Genomic DNA, 23740 nt, shown 5'->3' with positions numbered 1-23740 from the left:
TCTGGCTATTGTGGCGGTATTAATTAAAACCGCTTGCGAAACGCTTAAAATCCTGCTTGAGACACTGCAAAATATCTTATAATTGTTATAATTAACGACCTGCGTAATGCAACAATTTAACCGCCACCCAACCACGTACTTTAGACGTACAGTTTTGAGGTATTTTAGTGTTTATGAAATTTAAACAAAAGAGCGTACAGTGTATCTGATTTAATTATCTCTAAATTAGATTGAAGTAATAGCTGAGGTCACCCACTGAAGCATTTGCAACTTTAATTCTAAGTATCTATTCACTAGTACCAGCTTCTGCGTAATACTTATTACTGAGTACACTTCAATAATAACTGCAAGAGCGGGTGCAAATTTGTATGAAAATGTAAAGTCAAGACACGCAGCAGCATGTCAGCCAAGTTCTCAGAAAAAGGCGTCACAGCACCGTGTATAAAATTTTATTCACGTGGACCACATTTTGACATTTATATTATTATGTACACTTTTGACGACAGCGACAACAACAAGCCAACTACAAGCCACACTCTTTCGATCCCATTTTTAGTTATTACCACGTAGCTACAAGAAGTTGCCCCGGCGCCATCCATAACAACCATTGTCATGTTGTTATAAGGTTGAAATACCTCGTACTATTAAATCTCGCTTACCTTATGCACCTTTCAGACCAGAACTTAGCTAATTTTCTCATACAGTAATAACAAATCAATACTGTACATAACCTATTAACATCAGGTGAGCCGTATTCTCGTTTGATACTTGCAATACATAATAAAGAATATAATATAAAGTCCGTCCGCCATATTTTATATAGTAAAATATTTCCTCAAGTTTACGAAGTATTACAGCCATAAAAACCGACTCACCGCTGAGATGGGGATATTAAAACTAGAAATGAAAATATTGAAACTGCAAATAAAAATGGCACGCGAAATAAAAGAGAAATTCTAACTTCCGATGAAACCTAGCTTCGATTCTTTATAGATGAACGAGTTATATCTATACGAATGGGGTTCATTTACGGAGATAGCATTCAAACTTGCTCAGTCGTCGATATCTTTGTCCCCGTGGCAAAGAGTTAACAAGGCACAGACAAGTTTTTAATTATATTTATTTTAGGAGCTAGAAAAAATATTATAACAAAAACCTGACTGATTAAAAATATATAACACTCGGTTTTACCCGTTTGAGATGTCAATGACAATAATTGTTTTTACCTATCCATCGGGAACAGTACATTTTTTCGGGATACCGACTCTAAAACTTCGGCTATGGTTAACCTTAAAGACTAAGCTCGCGAATAGACTAATTTTAGCAAAATGATTATGAAATTTAAGTACTTACTAAAATAGTAAATTGATTAACTTCAACTACCTTTATAATAAATCCAGAACCCAAAAGTAACATAACTTAATACCAAATTCTGAGCTGCGATTTATTGAGCCTATTCTATCAGTCTCTATAGCTTTTTTTACACTTGTATGTATAGTAAATTGATTACGCTTAATTACGATAGATTCCCATTACCTATACTTACGTAACATTATTTAAAATAACAAATTATGAGCTGTGATTCTTGTCTCCTCTATTTCTGAAACATATTTCCTGCTGGTATGTATAGTAAATTAATCAATTTAATAAATTAAGTATACAAACACGCTTAATTAAAATGTTAAAGACTCTCGCTACATATAGGTGATAATAATAATATAAATACAAATTTCTTACGATTCCTCATGTCGCTTCTATCACTTTCTGAAGCCTATTTGATGCGATACGGTTGTCCCGAGCACTTCCAAGTCGCGCATTCTGTTTACCCAACAATACTGCAACACTCATTTTGCACTTAACTGGGACACTTCAATGAAGCGATGTTGGAACTTGAGTACTTATTGATAATTTATTCTTTGTTCCGTGTCTTATTATATGGTTACCATCTGGTATTGCTATTCTACGAGCTTTTTTTTTCAAATTACATTATGTTAAAGTCTGTAGTAGAAAAATTAATTTAAATTGTCAATGTTATTAAATAAATATTCATATATTCATATATGGAATTAAACGTAAGGATACGTAATATTAACAACGTATTGAACACTTATAAGTAGGAAAGATTGAATATTTGTAATTTAAAATGATGAGCCGAAAAAGCAGCCGAGTTTTTGTTTTTCTAACATTTATGTTAATTATAAACTGTTTAATTTATTTTTACAATTAGTAGCTGGTAGCTTCGTTGCCTTTATTGTAAAGAACGAAACAGTTGCAGAAGGGAGAAAACCAGCCACTTAATAAAACGCATTTGAAGCGCGAAATTCACCTCACGCCGTCTTGTTCGGAGGAAATTGCGAAATTGTACGCCCTCTATTAAATTAGGATTAATATCGCTTCACTGTATATCGCTTATATACAAATTAATTTTGTATCGCACTTGTAGGTATTGCTTGATAAACTCGTATCTAATTACGTTTCGTATTGGTTTCGCACCCGACTTTTCTTACAGTAACTGTATATTAACGCCCGTTATTAATAATCAATCCAGCCACTGTTTTACCTATCAAAAATCGAAATTTGACAATTTCTTCAAACTAGACATTTTTTTGTTTTTCTATGTAACACAAATTGAATCGAAGGTATGCCATAATACGTTTAATAACACTTTGCTACGTGCAAGGATTAAACTGAAACATCTCGTGTAATTGTGCCAGACTGAATAGAATAGAAAAGTTATGAGATAGAATATGAAAATTAAAAGGAGCAAAGTGTGAATATTTAAAGTCTAAAAACAGAGGAGATAATGATAATGGAAAAGTTACTGAGAACAGAGTTCCCGTTGAAAAATCTGAAGAGGAAAACGATGAATATGAACGATGATTTTTCAAAGTTCGCCCTAGAATTAAAACGTCTAAAAACTAAATCCGTTGCAAATTGCAAAGGTTTATGAGTGAGGAACTTTTCAGCGGATTGCAACAGCTGCGCCCTCTGCGGAAATTGCGCTGCACTTCCGTCTGCAGGCTCGCTCCAAAGCGAAATTTAGCAAAATAATACCTAAATGACTGTTTATGTATTTAAACCTGTTGAAAGGTCTCGTTTAAATACGCCGTTTCGAATTTTAATCGTTGATTTCAAATATTTTCATACAATATTTTCTAATAATAAAACACCCTTACACATATTGTAGCCAATGTGATATGATGTGCTTAGTAAGAATTGAAGAATGATATATTTTTCCGTTAGATATATTAATATATGTTTATGTATGTGAGATTTCTTCAAAAACATTAATTTCTTTTGCATAAAAAAATATTTTTACTGGTTTGCAAATTTTCTCCCCTTAATCAAGGTATCCCATTATAATATTGTTATTTAGTGCCTCTCCAATTATTGAAGGTTGTGTATTAGCTTCTTGCTGTCCTCCTTGCTTTTAGCTCTGCGGAATAGCTCAGCGGCGCTGGCTATTCCGGTCCCTTCCGGACATTATAATATGTATAAGGTCAATTCAAAGTTAAAGATACAGCAGTTTCCACCACGAATGGATTTAATTTGAAAACACATGAAATATGAATGTGAATTGAAATTTAATAAAATTCACTACTACCTAATAAACTCCGATATCAAGATAGTGCATCGACTCCATAAAGACGGACGTTTTTGCCGTTTGAAACATCTGGTGAGGAAATTGCTAAGCGAATGCTCGTAAAGTGAGCTAGTAAGATTTTTGCTTTTGTACAACCCAAGTCGAAATGGAATGAAAAATCATAATGAATATAATGGAAGGCAGTGTAACTTACATCATTACTATTATCAGAATTTGGTTAATTCGTTTTCATCAAATCTAGCTTAATTCGAAACGATTTTTTCTTGTTTACTAAATGCCAAACATAAGATAAAATATCTTCCTTTTCTTTAAGCACATTTTGGACTACTTTAATATTGGAGTGACAAAGGGGCAATAAGTCCACCTGATTTAAAATAAATAATCACTAAAGTCATAAGAACATAACTATATTACCAACTGGGGATAGATTTTGAGATAATTCTAAAATTGTATATTTTCGTACACAAGACATTTACAAAGAACTTTTACATATTACGTTGCAAATTGACCAGACTATCCAATAACTCAAAACTTGCACTAGTGCATTGACGCCATAAAAAGTAACAGTTTTACTGTCTGCAACATCTGGAAAAGAGATTTCGATCAAGCCAGCGACAGTTTTAGTTCATATAAATCAAAGCATGTTTATCAAAATTTTGTCTGACTAAATTCATTATTTATATATTTATTTGCTTAAATAATTATATGGAAGCACCAGTTTTTTTATCATTGTCATTTTTATGAAATTCCATAAATGTAGAAGATACCATGTACAATGCCATCTTCTCTATCACTCAAGAAATGACGGCTACTTAAATATCAATTATTCACCAAAAATTAAGAATTTACTGGTGTTCCCTACTTCACTGAAAGTGGCACAGGAGAGATGAAAACCAGTTAATTCAAAATACGTAATATTTAATAATGTTAAGGTTAAAATCTATTCAAGTCTTCCAACATACTAATTATACTACCACTCATATCAAATTAAATTGATCTTTACCATTTAATAAAATATTCGAAGAAACTCAACACTTTTTTCCATATCGTGTTACTACATATAAACGTTTATATCAAGAAGGTCAGACGCTGCTACCCACAGCTGTTGAGGAAATTGCGATTCATATTCCAGTTTATGGTCTGATGGAACGTTCGCTTTCAATCAGTCATTATGAAGTTGAATAGAAAATCTACAGACTTCTAGTGTACCTACAAAAACTTAAGAAATTCGTATGATGCTTAATATTAGGGACAAGATTATTTTACAGGAGTGTGACCATGAAGATGTTTTATTCAACAGCAAACGAACATGAAATGCTCCTGACATTGATTATTATTATGATAGTTACTGCTACCCAATGATAATAGTAACAGATTTCAAATAGAACAGAAAAACTACTGAATATATATCACTAAACATAGCTGCGTTGTAATTTGTTATAAAACAGGAATAGATATCAGGTGATGCCACTGCAGTCAATTATGAAGCAAACCACCTATTAAAAGTTCCTGGATATTTTTTTATTATATCAATTTTAACTTTATTTTGTAAGTAATTTGTCATATAAATATCTATGTACATATCATTTAGTCTATATTGTTTCATTATCGCTGCATTACCAATACATTGGCTATGAGCTGATTTAATCTATCTTAGACGCTTGATTGAAAGATACACGTCAACACATCGCATGCATATACAGAATAAGTTAAATTTGTAATTAAACTGTACCTTACTTGATTCTGTCATTAATGGTTTAATATTAAGGTTTTTTTCTTAAATTTTATCGATCTTTACTGATCTTAAAAAATATGTTTTAAACTAGTTGAAGTTGAAATTTATATTTATTGTATGCATCTTTATTTTAAAAGGATCATCGTTAAGTAATATTATCAGTACAGTTTTTAATATTACAATATTAATAACTTCTTACATAATTTATTAACCGTACTGTTTAAAATGCTAAGGTCCTCCTGTTAAAACATGATTATGATGAAAAACAAAACGTCTAGTGTTAAAAGATGAGGGTCAGTTAACCCTATATGATGGGACGTATCAAGCATTTTAATGAAGATAGCCGTGTGATAAATTTTTTGTCCTGTCACGGTCCTTGTCATTTGATGTCTCACTTGTGTACTAATTGCTCTAATTTTTTCCGACACCCCAATTTTCTGAAACTACTTAGTCATAATTCATGGAAATGCTAGAAATAGATCAAAGAAGTATATATCTTTCGCGGAAATCCAGTTTAATGTTTGTGTGTCAACTTTTTTGGGAATGGCGTCAGTGAATTAATGTGCAGCCTTGAGAGATTAGATGTTGGTCGGATTTTTAATAACTTGGCTTGCGTCAATGATCTATGATAGCTAAAGAGTTATACAGAATTATTTTAATGATTTATAAAGGATTAAAAAACGGTGAACACTAAACCATATCTATTACCTAAAAAAATCGTGTCGCTTCAGAAAACAAGATCAGTAACTGTATAATGTGGCATGTTCATAATTACCTACGGAGATGAATTATTATCATCATCGTTATACATTATACCTCTGTCGCAAAGATTATAAATTAAGTCAAAAAGCATAATTTTGCTGCAACAAGAAGTGGAAACGAGAAAGTCGGAAAACACAATATAATCCAGTTAGCACCGTCACAGATTTTCATTTCCACGACACCGTACAAAGCGAATAAATTGTCAATGTGAGTAATATTTTTGAAATTACTATACATGTCTTCGTTTGCACATTCAAATTGTCGACTTCCTTAACTTGTAAGGCAATGTACAACATTACTTGTTATGTCACAAATGTGTACTATTTCTAGTGTTTGTGTTATGCATAACATTAAAAATGAACTAATATTTTGGTCTTCTATTTACTAATTTTGGTTGCATAATGTTCAGAACCATCCTATGTGTTTTGAATGTATAACAAAATTTAAACGTTAGACTGTTAGCCGAATTTCGGAAAATTTGTTTATATTAGGTAAATTAGTTAAAGTTTCGACTCTAAAATTAAGTATGTAAATTTTTATATTTTAATATTTTTATATTTTTGAAGGTGGTAGAACCCTTTGTGGTTCGACTCCGGCGGCACCACCGCCACACCTATTTCTACCTAATAACAGCAGTGTTAAGCGCTGCTGTGTTCCGGTTTGAAGGGTGTGGTAAGGGAGACAGACTTTTCCGAGGCGTTCCAGCTTAGTCCTCAGGGGTAGCAGCGCATCTGTGGCCGACCTCAGGTAGGAATATCTAATCCTATCTGGGGTTGATTACAGATGTCCATGGGCGGCAGTAGCCACTTACCATCAGGTGGACTGCATGCTCGTCTGCTACTCTTATATTATAAAAAAAAAAAAAAAAATTCCACTGAGAATGAAAATTATATCTATGAATAATTGACTCTATAAGTAAGAATATTTTAGGTCCACTTGAATTCATTATATCTTTAATTTTTATAAGGATTTGGTACTTGTTTGAATTAAAATTCAGTTAATTGAAACTTAAGAAGATCTTTCCTATAGCATTACTCTTCTAAATAAATGTACGCAATTCAAATCAAGGTATTTTATTTTTGTGATTATGACCCTGATATGGGTAACATCCTCGTAATAAGAAATGGCTGAGCTATTAAACAGAATGACAGACAGATAAAAGCTTCTTTACAACCCCCCATTTTTCGTCAGAGGCTTGAAATAAAAAAGTCTAGTTCAGTATCACAGGCCGACCCCAATTCAATTTGTCCACACGATAGTGGCCACAGGTTTTAACGAAACGGGATGGAGTTTGGAAAAAACAATTCCTTCAATTACTTTTTTGTTTTCTTTTTTCCTGGTAAAGCTGTTTTAAATAAAGATAAAGTAATAAAAATAAAGGTAAAATATTAAAGTAATAGAATCTCAGAAACATAACATCAAAAAAGCAAGTATTACTTTAGAAATTTTGACATCATAGAAATGGAAATAATAGATAGAGATAGAAAACTAGATTACTGAGAAAAACCTACGAAGTTTGTGATAAAAACAGGTAAACTAGGGAAATTGTAGAGGGTATTAAGGATCGTGGCGCAAAGGGCCGGGCTAAAGACGGCGTTACATCAAAAGAGGCGAACACTACGAATTGAGTTAGTGAGAGCACGTTTCCACTGTTAAAGTGTAAAAGTTTAATAACCTTAGTTAAAAGTTAGACTGTTTAAGTCTTTTTAAACAGCAGTGAAATAAAATATGAGTAATTTAGTCAACATATAATATTTTCGAAGGATTCTGTGATATTATATGTGACTTGTTTCTACAAAATGTTGTGTCAATATAAATAATTTATAGCATAGTTATAATCATATCGGCAGTAATTAACATTTCATAACCAAACTTACTAAGAATTAATGGAAGGAAATGATGATATATTTATTGTATATATATATATATATATATATTATGTAATACTAGCTGACCCGGCAAACGTTGTGTTGCCATATAAATAAAAAAATGTTAAGGGTGAACAACCCTTATCACTTAGGGGTATAATTTCTATGATTATTTTTATGGAATAGTTAATATTGTTAACTTTTTTAATTAGGGATGACTGAGAGTGTTATAAACTTAGAAATAGACAAATATAATCAGAAAGCTTCGAACTACTAAACTATCAGGAGTTACACGTGTCATTGTGAGTCAACCATATAAGATAGACATATGCTGACGTGGGATATTTTTTATATAATTTCAAGTAGAACATTTCCGTCATACATGATTTCTGTGTAGCTTTAACCATTAAGGTTGCACACGCGACGGAAGTATAAAAAATGGAGTAACTTCTCCCGTTTTCCCAACATTTCCCTTCACTGATCTGCTCCTATTGATTGTAGCGTGATGAAAAGTATACTATAACCAGCTCAGAAGTATGAAAAATAATTGTACCAAGTTTCGTTAAAATCTGTCGAGTAGTTTTTGTTTCTATAAGGGTTATACAGACAGACAGACAGACAGACAGACAGACAGACAAAAAATTTACTGTTTGCATTTTTGGCATCAGTATCTATCCCTAATCACCCCTGATAGTTATTTTGGAAATATATTTCATGTACAGAATTGACCTCTTTACAGATTTATTATAAGTATAGATATATAACTACTGATATGTTAGAGGCTGTTCAGAATAATATCGTATTTATAAATTAGTTGTATACCAGCCAATTAAATATAAAATTAGCATGCGACCGTAAAAATTAAAGTAATAAATTTGACACTAATTAACATAGAATAATGAAATGTGATAGGTAGTATAACTTACAATACTGACAAATGTGTTTGTATTCGTGTTGAAGGCCTATCGTAAAACATGCTACAATTCATAATGCCAAAACAGGATATAAGGGAAATGGTAGTATGGTGGGTCATCTATTACTTGTCTTTTTTACGCATTAAGTCAATCTTGAAAACTTAGCTTCTACATTATTAAAGTAGCGAGTTTAGCTTACGTATAATACAAAATCTATCCAAGTTTTGCCTACTAAATATCGAAACTTGAAAATTTTTGCGTTAATGTCATAAATAGGTATATGTCAAGGCCTCTATAGGCATAAATAGGTATATGTCTTTTAGGGCCTATTTTCTTTGCCATTGACAACCATACTTGTAAACGATTAGAATTAATTTTTGTTACTACGGAACGATATCGTATTGCATAGAGCAATGGGCACCTGCACCCACTACGCACCACGTTATTAGATCATAGCGGGCGGCGCAAAGAGGCGCTATGTTTTATGTATGTGGCGTCCCGCACCGTCCCGCTGTAACGACCCACACGGAATATTGTCTAGTTTTTTCTAACCGTGGACAAATATGAGTGGTCATATTACAAAGGTTTAGGTTGATATGAGCAATATTATCTCATAAAATGACCGAAAATCCGATTTCGTAGTAGATTAACAAAATTGTAACACAATTTGTAGACCCCGAAAGCTTGTAAATAATTGTGTCATACGCTTATGAGGATCTATTTTCATTCATCAGGTACATGAACGTGGTTTGTATATCGTGCCGTTATAGTACTGTGAGAACTGGTAGAAAATTACTCAAGTAACAAGGATCAGGTTGGTATAGGTATGGATTTTCGATCACCTACCCGTATTAAAGAAGGATAGTGAAGTATTAAGGCTTCCTCCAGTTCTAGTAGCAATAGCAACTCATTCCGTCCATGTGGGCCTAAAAATGCAATCAAATCCTAATATTATACTCATATAATTAAAGTATCTTATCAACAGCGACAATAATTAACGATGCTATTTTAGATCCGATTAAACGACGTAAAACCGCAACCGGTATGAGGAATATCTATTAACATTTTTTATTTACTTTTAATACTCTAAAAAGTAATAAACCGCTTTGATTTACGTCTTAATTATTCTCAAATTCTCACGTTTATTATTTAAATAATGATTTTTTGTCAACGGGTAAATGAACTATTTGTCGTAGCAAGAAACAGGAAACCGTTTAACTACGTATTTCAAGATTTAGAGCCTCAACGAGTTATGAAGCTTAAATTAATTCCATATAATGAGTTCCTAATTGAGCACTTCCGGTTGTCATTTGTCATTTACATTTTATATATTTCTTTATTTCTTTTGTTGTTCTACTGCTATATCACCGCTAAAATTATTTTTATCATAAAATAGCTATGGGAAAAGCAGTAATAGGTGATAGATTCCACCTGAATGCCTTAAAGCCTGATAAATGCATTTTACGCCAAAATTCACAAAATACAAAATTAGCCTTAGGGTGTTCAAAAATCAAAATTAGGATCATCATTAGGTCAGTTATTACTTATTTCTGAACTTCTCCCACACTCTTTATCGTCATCTTCTTTCTGGCTTCAACCTTCTAAAACATACGATCATATCATGACCTACCACGTCAATCTGCTGTCACTAGAGCCAAAACTAAAATTTCAACACGCACGATCCCATTCGTATCCCAAAAATACTAATACTGCTCCCGATTCTAAATTTAAAAAATAGTAAACCAAAAGTTCTTTCAACTGCGTCTATAAATATACGGGTCCCCTAACAAAAACTGTCCTAAATACAGAATTGCACTCGGCGACACTCGATATTTAGGGATCGGCACGCGTTGGCCCAAAGCCAAAGATCAAGCAGATAAAATTAGGATCGAAGTTAAGCGCCACTAAAAAGGCAAAACTACTACTAACGTAACTACTAAGTCAAATAACGTTAAGGAAATTTAAAATCGCCTCAATTGTTTAATGGAGTTTAAGTTTTTTGTTCAACCGATTGAAGCTCCTTAATTCAATTTAAACTTTTAAATAAAGACAAATGAATGCACTAACGAAATACATAATAAAATAGAAAATTCTGTTTTGTATTAGAATAAATTTCTAATATAAATCTGAGGTAGTACAAATTAACATACAAATTATTCAACTGCAAGTAAAATATAATTTTAATAAACATATTGTTTACGCGTCCGTGACTTTTTTGTGGCGACACTTTTCTTTTTGTATCTGTGTTAATATCATTCAAAATCACCAACTGTAATGTCATGTCGTAAAAAAACTTTGTACCGTTGAAAAAATCTTCGTTTAAATTTTTGCCACCAAATGTTCCGCTAAAGACACATATATTATTTTACATTTAAATGCCATCTTGCATATTTTTCTGATTATAACAAAGTCCGCCCTCTATACCAATTTCTTAGAAATAATAAATAAAAAAATTGAATAAAAAATTTACCTAAGCACTGCCATAGATTAGTTGTTGAACAACAGCAACAACTGATGTTGTAAGAACAAACCAACCAACGTTTCAAATTAAAATTACAAGCGTTTCAATTCAAAAATGCTTTAATTTTTCTGACATAAGAGTGCAGCTATATATAAAGTACCTATACGGAAGACTTGATCAACTCAGCATCATTAACACAACGAGACATCTCAGATTTCCATGAAAGCAATTGTCTGTAATTCTCTTCACAATCATGACTATGATGGTTAGCGTTTTTTATATTTTTGTTTGCAAACGCGAGCGGTAAATTGGATTTAATGGCATACAAGTGCCATGAATGGTACAAGTCTTCGAAAAAGAAGTTTTTTTTTTCAATAACCTACCATTTCAGAAGATTCAATAAGGAAACAAACGCCGAGAGAAAATCTTTAACACTCATCGTTTTAATGGCTTGCCTGGAAAATCTTAAAACACGCACACGTCTTAAATAACAATATGTGTTTAGTTACTTCACTCTTTGTATGCTATACAAATACGAAAAATCTAAATTTGTGGTTTCGAACCTGGGCCTTATGCAAGAGAATACAATTACTTCATAAACATTTTCTGGACACAAAGCCAACACTAATCTACAATTCTACATTTTTATGCAGCTGTGCATATACGGAAGACGTCTCAGATTTCCACAGAAGTAATTGTCGGCGCCTGTAATCGTCATCGCTGGAATCATTTTAATGAAGGGTGAGTCTTTTATTTGCATGTTCGTTAAAGAAATTAGTGCAGTTGCAAGAAATAAGTGCAGTTATCACTTTGGTATGCGGCATTACATTAATTATCATATGCTTTGTGAAATTAAATGTTTTGAGGATACCGACATGTTTAAAAATTTAAAAAAATGTTCTCAAAAGTGTGTAAAGTCTACAAATCTGCACATCGCCTGTACAGTAGACTTAATAATTCTAACGAGACACCCATATCCAGCAGCGGTTCAGTATTAGTTTGATAATAAAGCATAATTACTTAGTATAGGTTTTCGATCGACATCTTGATCGATCTAATCGAGAACTATACATATCGTTAATATGCAACGCCTCTTGTGTTCGTTTACGAACCAAAATTTGGCATTGTGATGTACGGAGGTCGAACTGTTGAGCTATCGATTCGATTGATCGAGTCCTTGATCAAAAACTTAACGGGTAGGTACTGTTGGATTTTATCGATCTTCCTAAAACAGGCAAAGCTTAAATTTAAAATAGGAGTTAAAAATTAAATAAATTGCCCCCAATTAGAACAAAACAAATTGGAAAAAGCTCCTAATGCCAATAAACTGTACGAACGGTTCCGGTGTTGGCGCACCGCCAGCCAGCATTCATAGTGCGCTGGAGTATGACACTTTCAAATTTACAACCAACATTTACGGCCAAACAATAAAATTGCAGAGCGTTTATAAAAATGTATTTTTTTCTTTATAAACCTAAGTTTTAAATAAACGAAAAGGGAATTCATCATTTAAATTTAAGCTAAAGCTACTTAAAAAAATCCGATTATATAACGGTATTTAATCCTTTTATCCAAACTATTATAATTTCTATGACTGAATACCTAAACAACTGAGTTTGTGGTACGAAACAACTTTGACGGTGCTAGAATTCTTAGTAGTTTAATGGTAGGTGCATTACTGTCGCACCTATCTTTGCCTCGATAGCTATTTAAGTGCTCCCATGTTTTGGTTTGCAAGCTGATTTGAAGCAAGGAGGCTGGATTTAATACCACTACGCTATCACTGCTTCGCTTTGCTTATTTACTCGTATTTACACAAAGTTACAACGTATATTTATTGTTTCCGAAATAAAAGCTACTTATATATGCATTAAACATATTTTATTATATGTTTTGGGTTTTAAGTATAATTCAATCATATTTTTTTCTATTGAAGTTAAGTATATAATTGCTTAAGTTAGATTTTCATTTTATAACTACAATAAGTTCAGAGATTTTTTTTAAGTTTGATGAGAGAGTTAATATCTTTATCAACTAAAGCAAAGCTGACATTTAAAAATTAATCACGTCGTGCCAGTGCCAGCCAAGGAATCAAACTTTTAACTGTAGCCAAAGGCGACATCTGCAGCCACGTTAGGAGTTGACATGACGTTGTGTTGGCAACTCTCCAACTTCACTACTTACTCGTAGTACTACATTCTACTAATAATCGTAGGTACACGTGGCAACCTTTTTTATCCAATAGCTAGGAGAGGCTTAGCGCTTATTCTAATGCGAAATGTTAGGGACAAAGGCTAGTAATCCATGTCTGATCCCTCTGTGAGATGTTACACAAGCTTGTATTCTTTATTGTTCACGGGCTTATTAAGCAAGAATATCAGAATTTTGCTTTTGTTCTTGTATATCCCGTTATATGCGATACAAGCCAAATTACAGAGATATCGGAAACATATGAGCTTCTAGTGCAATTTCATTTGACCCTAATATTTTTTTTAGGAAACTGCTTATGATTATGATATTCCTGCTTTCCTGATTTTATGATGGACTTCAAAAATCCTTATTGTATGCAAAAATGAAAGTCCCTTTGTGGTTTGGACTTGTGGACCCTTCAGAGGCACGACCGATTTGTGTAATCCTGCCTAATCACAGCAGTGTTACGCGCTGCTATGTACTACTTGAAGGATTGTGATACGAAAGTTACACTTATCCGACGCATTCAAACATAGTCCTCGAGGACAGTATACTCGTTTGTTACTTCTAAATAATAAAAAAATGCAGATAGTCTTATGCTAGATCAAATATAAAAACCGCTTTACCACCATCAAAAATCCACGTATATTTTGGCAAAGCGCCCTCAACTTCATGGTGTAAAATGTGTCAGACACCATTGTTACGGAATGCAGTTTACAATTTTCCAAATTTTCTATTTTACCACTTCATTCTAGCGGCGCTACGTGTTAGGGTTTCAGATGTCAGGTTTTTGTGCAATTACTGTCGGCTATTGTTAAAAGTTTCTTTTTCCATTTATTTACTAGGTACTTATTTTCCTCCTGCTAGTTATGCCTCTTTTTTACGAAAGCAAAAAAGAGGCATAACTAATTTTCAAGAAGCAAAAAAGAATACATTTGCAGCTTTACCGGATTTACAGAAATCCGGTTGGGAGCCCAGTTAGGACAAGAAGACTATGGTCTGAAAATTTTTGTCACCATTACCGGTCAATCCTATATAATATTGACTATATAATTATGCGTTACTTGCGTTAGCCATGAAGTAATATCTGTAATTGGAGTATTATTGCCTTTTGTAGAATATAGTAGCGCTTAGCGTCGAGTCGAATCACGAAGGGTTCTACCATCAATAAAGTGATCCACACTCTTGCTCACTAACCGTTTAGAAACGTTGCTTGTACAAAACAGTAGGCGCGGCGCTATTTATCCAACAATTTAAAATTTATTATTTTAATTTAATTAATACTATATGTAATGTAATGATAGTAACATGAATTATGCAAAACAAGGTTTAAATATAATCTGAAAGTAGTAAATATACTACTACGATAACGATGCCATTAACACCTCATTTCTATTGATAGTAGTTATCAATTAACACAGACACTTATTATACCATGGAGATAGTGCAAAATCATCATAGCCATTTCATTCGCTAACGCTATTCCAACCTATCCTGACCTCATTATGCAACTAAATAACAACATCTTACACCTCTGCAAAACATAATAAGACAGGTGTGAAATGTGTATGGAGCAGTTCCAACTTGTAGGCCATTAACCTCGATAAGTATGATCTCGACCACTCATTTGTCACTATTGCGCTAATTATGTACCACACTGTAAATAAACATGCAAAAGTTCCAGGCGTCGTGACTAAAGAGAATAAGAGTTAAGATGGATTAATGAAAGGGGAACATGATGTAATGGGAGTAAGGATTTGGCTTTAAGTGGGGAACGAGAAGCGAATTAAGATGTTATGCGCGATAATGACTACGACAATTACATGAATCAAAGGACAGTTGAAGAAAACATATAAAAAGCGAATGAATTCTGAGTTTGATTTTATTTCTTGCATGATAAATTTAAAATGCAGATAAGTTTATGGTAAACTTAACATAGATTATTATGAGCGTTAGAACTCTTTATACTCAAACTGAATGGGTCACCGCCATAGTTATTCCTGTCTTATAAGCAGTGTTAAGCACTGTCGTAGTCAGCTGTGGTACGTCTGTGGCTTTGGTTTAGAAATATGCTGAACATTCACATTAATACTTATTAACTGTCTCTATATATTTCCAGCTTATTTAGATCAACATCATGTAACACTCCAATCATATTTGTGTTGTTATTGAGCGTTATTTAGCTTAACATCAAACGTTGTATGGTACTTACAAGAAATATCTAGGTTCTATAAGGTTCTTAAAAATACGTGATTACCAGAATTGGATGAAGACACTTTCGTGTCAATGAACAAGGAAATACAGAGCTCTAACACAAGCGCTGACGGTAATAGCACAAAAGCCGCTGACATCTAAAACCCTGACACGTCGCGGCGAGAGAATGAAGCGCCAAAATGGAAATATTTCGAAAATTTTAAACTGTATTCTCTAACAATGGCATACGCCACGTGCTTCTGCCTCTACTTGTCTAGTGTTGGCAACATCCCAAAAATATATTTGCATAAGTATTTTCTTGTATGTTTTCGTTTACATGACTTTTTTTTAGTTGCACGCATTGGCTCATCTGCTGTTGCAATTTCTGACTGTAGAATCTTACCACACATAACCTTTTTCGGACAATTCTAGACCAAACAACAAAGATTGAAGATAAAGCTGCTTGTTCAGTTTTGACATTCTTTTGAACCGAATATAAACCCCATTTTCATTTCTTATCTTTTTCGTATCTTTTATTTATTTGCTAGTATTTAAATTAGTAGAGTCGTTAAGATTATCATCACAAGCTGTCAAATTAGTCAAAATTGTAACAATGACGCGACAGTAAGCTAAATATTAAGATCACAGTATTCACTATCATTCAGATCAATCACAAAGATACCTCCCCTGTATTTGTGTGGTCCGTCTGTATCTCTGTATTTTTTTGCATTATTATTTTTGGTATTATCTAATATCTTACATTTCTTTTTATTTCTCTTCTTGAGCGCGTGTTTATTCGTATCGCCGCGATGAGACATTAACGACGAATCGTAAATAGCTAAGCACCTGTTGCGGTCTATAATTAGGGGTTAGAAATGTAAACAGGATATTATTAACGCTATATATTATGTGTAATTATTACAGAAATAAACGATGAAACAGAATTACTTTTTTAATTGTTTAAAATTATGAGTGACATAAACTTTTTTGTTAATAAAAAAGGTAAAATATATCATAATAAATTATTACATATTATATTTTCCTAAGTATCCTAAAATAAAAGTAACAGAGAAGATTACTGAGCCCAATTCATTTACTCGGAAAATAAATAATTATGTGTATGTATAGGAACTAAACAAATAGTTTATAACTAAGCAAATATTTACTACTAATATGAATATTATAGCATATTCCGGCTTAATCTTTAGTACTAGGAATTGAGCCGAAACTCTTACTTCCTATTATATTTGAACTTGATTACGACTACAGTGATTGTTTACTTGAGCGGATACAAAATCATGTCACCAGGATAAAAAACTGACTGCAACAATACTCACTGCTTGGCACGCACCTCTTCCTAGAACCACAAGAGACGCAGCGCTGTAGGTAGGGTAGCGTAATCGAATTGTGCTCTTAATCATTTATGTGTTCTATCTTTGTCAAAGGGAAATCTATCTGTCTCTTCTTTCGATACTTTAAACAGAGAAATTTGAAAGGTGGTAGATCAAGCTTACTGATTAAATGGCGAGATATCCTCACTATATCCGTTTTTAAGCGTAAAGTAGCCTTTCGATGGAAAGATGTGGATGTGGAATACATACAAGGCAACCATTTTGAACCTTAGGGGTAGCAACTCATTTGTAATCTGCTTCAAGTAGAACCTGTTTTATATTTTGATAACTCCACTTACCAAGAGATGGACGTTTTCTACTCCAATTTTATAAAAGGAAGATAGGAAGAAGTAACCCTAGTTGATTAGACATTAATGTATATCAGTGGTTATTAACCAATGCTTCTGTAGTATTTCTAACTGCATCCCTGAGTCATCCTCCACAAGAATTTCTATTAATGATTGTAAAGGATTAATTATTTATAAAAAATACTTTATTTAGATTAATTAATCAAAGTTCTTTGAAAACGCGTCATGTTTTGTGGGTCAAACAACATTCTATAACGAGATTTCTCCTCGACCGGCGCAAAGCCGATGTTTTTCTATTCAATCGTGGTATTTGCCGAGGACGAAATTGGATCCGGCTTATGCCTTTAATTCTGCAACTTTTTCCAATAAGGTCTTGTCATATTGATTACTGATAGCGAATATCTAGTAAAAGGTTGTGGTGATGTCGTACTTAATAATAGTTAAGCGTAGACAGCTTTCATTAGTGCTGTACCTATTCTGCAAAATAATAGCGGTGCAAAAGTAAATTATCCAAATTTAATAGAACTTCTGGTTGGGTGCATATTTCTATGAGCACTGACCACTTGAATCTCCACATCAAATAACCCTCCAACTAATCTTTCATAAGATATTAATCCTTCGGTATAAAAGTGAAAAATGATCGTTAAATGGAATAGCCTAGTAAAAACAAGTCTACTGTAACAGCATGGGCTGTAAGTTTATAACTTTTATAAATTACTTCTGCAACGAACTCCATTAATTATAAGTTGCTATTGTTATGCTACTGCGACTAAGATAAAATGCGCTTTAAAGTAACACAACAGTATTAACATTGGTTTAATAAAGTAAAAAACGTATATTTAACTGTAACTACCAATCGTCTGCTATCAATTTTGTTTGCGGGGTAAAGCAAAGCGACATAGCTTATCCCAACTGTGACTTCCATCCATTATTGCACAGTTTTATCATTCGCTTATCTTTTTCCCCTTTTAGTCAGACAATTCGGTTAATTCTGCAACTTTTTCCACTGTAAAACCGATCGGGATCGATCCTAAGCCGGATCCAGAGAAACAATGGACGAAATAAACGGGTGTTCCGCTTTTTAATAGAAATAGAAGCTCCTTTTTAATTATCTTCTCCTGATTCTTTCAGTTCTTTGTGAATAAAACCAATATTATTTTTGGTTTGGCGTGACTTAGATACTCTTTAATTAACTCATAGTGACGTTGTGAGAATTAAATATTGTTTTACAATGTAATTGGTAAGTAGAAAGGCGAGTTCTTACACATTTTAGAAGGTACAGCTAACATTAATCTGAATAAGACTAGAAGCCTACTTAATATCTATTGTTCTTTGATAGGATAATCCGAGTACAGTTGGATTTACCACTTAAGTTCTAACAACACACACATTATATGTGTTTTAGACTCTCTTTATTCCCTTAATTTATTCTATTTGTCTTAGGTCCCATAGATATTCATCCCTGTAGTCCCGGGTCCAGAATAGGGCTACGGTATCCCCTGCCTGTCATAAAAGGCGACTCAAAGGGGCTTCTGGGGTTGCGGGTGGAAAGAATGGTCAAACTCGAACCGTCAAAGAAGCAACCACGGGAAGGACAGCGGTTTGTGTGGTCGCATATCGTTGTAATAACCAAGGGAATTGAGAGCGTAAATAACTTTTCTCTGCCCAGGGCATAGCCCGATAGGAGCATCGTGTTAGGAGGACTCTGGTTGTGTTCCGTTGGAGATCTCGGAATTCTCCACCAAACGCCGAGGACGACCACCGGGAGGTTTTAGTGCAGTAAAAGTCCCACATATCCTACGGCCTCGGGTACCTTTTGAAGGTTTCCCCCTCGTCGACAAAAAAAAAGGTCCCGTAGACATTAATATACTAATACACCAAACTAGAACCGCATGCTATTCTATATTGTATAATATTGATCCGACTTTAGCCTAAGGATAAACATAGAATCTCCTATAAAGAGTATATGTACATGTGTAACCAGCTCTATATAGACCAGTGGCTTTATCGGAAGCTTATCACCTATTTTTACAACGCATCTTTCACACAGCTACGTTGCTTCTCCTGAAGGCTATGATGGTCATTCGAATGTAAATCAACCAGCATCTACGACCTTCCAACAAAACGCAGAACTACTTCACGCTATAAAATGTGTCGCAAACAAACTATACCAGTTCTACAATTTCTAAAATTACTTTATTGATTTCAGAGAACTTGTTAAGTTCATTCATTATTTCTGTAATAAAATTTCACTAGCAATTATAATCCGTCTACTTCATTAACCCAGGTGAACTTTAGCATTTCATTTTGTCTGGTTTTCACAGGCTTTTAGTAGACTTGTCGTTTTAAGAAAATCCTTCGAGATATTTTATTTACGAGGATTAGTTGCATCCTCCAGACTGATCTGAAATGTAGTCTATAAATATTAAAGAAGAGATTAACAGTGGCTGGTGCTTAATGGTCAGAGAACTTAAAATTATAATTAGTAAAGGTAACGACCACAGTCTAACCGCTAAGAGAGATTAGCGGTTATAGTGTAGTCGCAAAGGAGTTGTTTAAACTTAGATCTCTGAACAAACAACCCATTTATAATTGGATTTAACTTATCCTTCTTCTAATGGTGTTACAGTTAGTGATCGTCTCATATCCATTCTTAGAAGTCCACATAAGGTAATCCTAGAAAGTGAAGTATGTATTCATATTACTGTGTTAGGTTCTGTTATTTTTACGTCGATTTCATTCATTATCATGCCTAAGTGTGATTCTCCTGACACAATAGCATTATTATTGATTAAAATCTTTCTGATGTCAAACTCCATCTGAGATTTACTTAGCGCAATAATTTGTATAGCTTTCATCATAAAAGAAAATAAACAATTTATGACAGTAGCGTTATTATCTATTTCCTATATTTATATTTATTCACCTTTTACGACATCGATAAGAGAAGTAGTGATGCTATACTAGGCAGACAGCACACGGCACAACATGTTATATTACGTGACACTTATACCTAAGTCTTATCCAAAGTTGCAGACCGATTTAAAAACAACTTTACCTGTTAACATGCCTAATGATCAAGTCAACGAAATAACTTCATCTACTTTAATACATAACATTATATTTTTGTAAGATTCAAGTGGTAATCGAAACCTAAGCCCGCCTGTCGCTGAGTAATAACTGCCGCCGAAAAATATCCTTAACTACATAGATCAGGGTTGATTGCATGCGTTGTCAATGTCGAGGACAAAGATTGGCTCCTCATAAGTAAGTCTCACGGCATATACGCCCGTCCACCGCAAGCAAAAAATCCTTTACGCTACAAATAGATGTAGCGGTGGTAACCTTATCCTTTCCCGTTAACCCATACTACCCCATACCTTTCACATTACAATTACGCAATGCGCACCGATAATGCTCATTACACCCCAATATTTTATAGACAGGGGGCGTGTGACAAAATCGTACGTGCGCTAACAAACATCCATTTAATTTGGCCGGAGTCCAGCGGCAGAAATGGGTCGAATGCGACACCGCCTGCTGAAATAGATACTGAAATTCAATGTAGGCTCCATAGGAAAATGGTTATTATCTTAATGTGGAATCATTGGGGTAAACTAAGCATTTGTCTTAATAAATGTATGCTGAATATGTGGATCGATGTGGTCGTGTATGGCTATGTTATTGATAAGATCGCCTAATGAAACAATGTTACGGGTTACCGCTCCCTAGTTCGTTTTTCTGTTTTCTTCGGACTACAGCAATTCTACGGGTTATACTACTGACTGACTATGTAATGAACCTCACTATAAGGATTTTAATTTTTTGCTTCATACGTTTTATATCTAGTAGAAAAGTAGTTCTCCATTACCATATCCTTCAAAGACTTGAACGCTGAACGCTGAACGATACTGTTATTGGGCAGAAAGAGGTGTACAGTGGTGCCGCCGGAGTCGAATCACAATGGACTCTACCACCTTCAATAAAAAAAACACTGACAAACAGTGTCAACACCTAAGGAGTTCATGATATTGACGCAAATACCCTCAGCACAGATTTTTCATAAAGAATGCTTCATGAAATTTCATACCAAAAGATTTCAAATAAACAAACATCATAAATAACATCATTTAAGTTTTACCGACATCGTTCATTTGATAAAGTCGGGTGAAGCGAAGTAATTATTTACTAGTATTTCAACTTTTCTAATTACAAGATTAAGGCACTACTCAACTTGTACGAAACAAGGCAACTTTCAAGGTGAGCTTAACTGAGATATTAAGAATGTTATAAGTACTTATAATAAGTTTTGACTATTTAATCGAATTACGTCAAGAATAATTATTGTAAAGGAATAAGTCTACTTCTAAGTTTAGGGACGTGTAAAAGTTTGTCTTATTTACTAAAAGAGAAAACGCGTTGAGTTTAACTTATTTTAAATCCAAGGATATAGTTTGTCTCTCTATGCCTCTGTCTGAGAACAGATATACGGTTTGGATGGAAATAATTGTTTTCCTTTAAACGACAAAAACAAAACTGTATACTGAATGTTGTTTGAAAGAAAAAACCTGTGTGATATACCTTGCCTAAATCTATAAAAAATAATACGCAAACCACGAAATAATAATACTGTAATTTTATCTTATAATTAAGTTAAATATATATGTTAGCACATTGTATATAAAAAGAAGAAGAATCTAAATTTAACATTAATTTCACTGAAGATGGAAGTTGAGGATAAATTAGAATGTTTCCGGTAGGAGAAAATGTTTTAAATTTTCTTTAAATCTTCATAAGAAATTTGGAAACATTCAATTTATTACAAACACACACATTGGAATCTAAGACCTTGGACCATATTAAATGATAAACACATCAGTGTTACCAAATGTACGTACAGTAAACGATAGCTGTGCACATGAAGTAAACAATCTTAGAGACCAACATGTCTGTTAACATATATTTGATGGATTTATTTTGAGGTTCACTGAAAATATTTTTAACTGTATTATAAATGTGTAATGGAAACGTGATTTGAGGCTGAAGGTAAATAGTTTATTTCGGATTTGTTAATGTCTCTAAGTACGAACTATATATAGCTGGATCAATGTCCAACCTTCCAGAGAATATTGATTTTGAGCATAGCTAATTACTCAATTATATTTAAGGCTCTTATTACAAAAGACGTATACGTCATTTAAAAAAAACATAAGGTTGTGGCCATCTATGTGAACGTTTTCACCTATTTCGTAATCATATTACAAGCTAGCAGCCCTATTCGAATAGACAACCTATCTCCCGCCATTTTGAAAAATAAGATACGATAAGTATTTGGCAGGTCGTTTTCAATTCTTAAAAAAAGCAGCAGATATTTTATACAAAAATAATCTTACTTAATATATACACATTGATACTTCTGTAGTTACGATTACAAATTTTTTCACTTACTCGCTTCCACGATCTCCAAGCTCGTCCGTATCAGCGTCTGTATCACTAGCAACTTCACAATCACGCACAAATTCTTATCCCTCGCCATATTCACAACAAACACTTCGAATCAACGTCCGTACAACAAACAACACAACTTCACTATTTATTTGTTTGGAGCATGTTTGATTGTATTTGGCACACATCGAGATTGCTTGGCACTATAGCTTAGTTCCGTTGAAATTTCGTTGATAAACTTGGCATACCACTCTTTTGAATTTTTAAATCGTCCAACTTATTCCAAAGTTCTAAACTTTTGGATGAAAAATTTGATTGTCTAAGATTACGAACATCTTACATCAAAATTTTATTCGCCTTCCCAATATCATCTATTTCCTCAACCCCTTTCTGGAAATATGAATCTATTTTTATAAGACTCAAAGTGTCATAATGTTTGGATGCGATCCAAGTTATTTTTTCGCTCCCCGCTGAATTTTCTGCGCACAACCGGAACTCGAAATCTGGAAAGAAATTATAGTATTTATAATGTAAACAGGTTTATGTATTTTGGTCAAAATTACGCAGATCTTTATATAAATAATATTAGCAAGATTCAGATGTTCAGACGTGAATGATCTTGATTGATCTCGTACGCACTGAGTTTTTAACGCTAATATGAGTCATTCAATATGACCTTGGCTATGTTTACATTATGATTTTATTGATTACTTTTGGAATATTTTAAGAGAAGAAGTAATTTCTACTTCCTGATTGTACTGACACTACATAAGTAAACTGTACCTATCAAACTGGACTGCCATTGATACGATTCTAAATTAGCTTCTCAGGCAAGCAATCAGCCAATGACGAATTTAGTTATCTATTTT

At 33.5% G+C, this 23740-nt stretch overlaps 1 protein-coding gene across 1 annotated transcript in view; it reads right to left on the bottom strand.

The window, feature by feature from the left end:
* Nucleotides 1-23378, bottom strand: part of LOC140742992 (protein turtle homolog A) — a 74543-nt gene extending 51165 nt beyond the window's left edge. The window contains exon 1 of the mRNA XM_073074117.1: nt 22875-23378. Within this exon, the coding sequence (XP_072930218.1) occupies nt 22875-22962 (88 nt within the window). The 5' untranslated portion in view covers nt 22963-23378. The remainder of the gene's footprint in view (nt 1-22874) is intronic.
* Between the last annotated feature and the right edge of the window lie 362 nt (nt 23379-23740).

Source organism: Epargyreus clarus, unplaced genomic scaffold (genome assembly GCF_041222505.1).
Source record: "Epargyreus clarus isolate Ecla_fem2 unplaced genomic scaffold, WU_Ecla_fem_2.2 ptg000006l, whole genome shotgun sequence".
In the NCBI taxonomy this organism is placed as follows: domain Eukaryota; kingdom Metazoa; phylum Arthropoda; class Insecta; order Lepidoptera; family Hesperiidae; genus Epargyreus; species Epargyreus clarus.
Note: the sequence above shows the minus strand (reverse complement) of the source record. Positions and strands in the feature narration are given on the sequence as shown.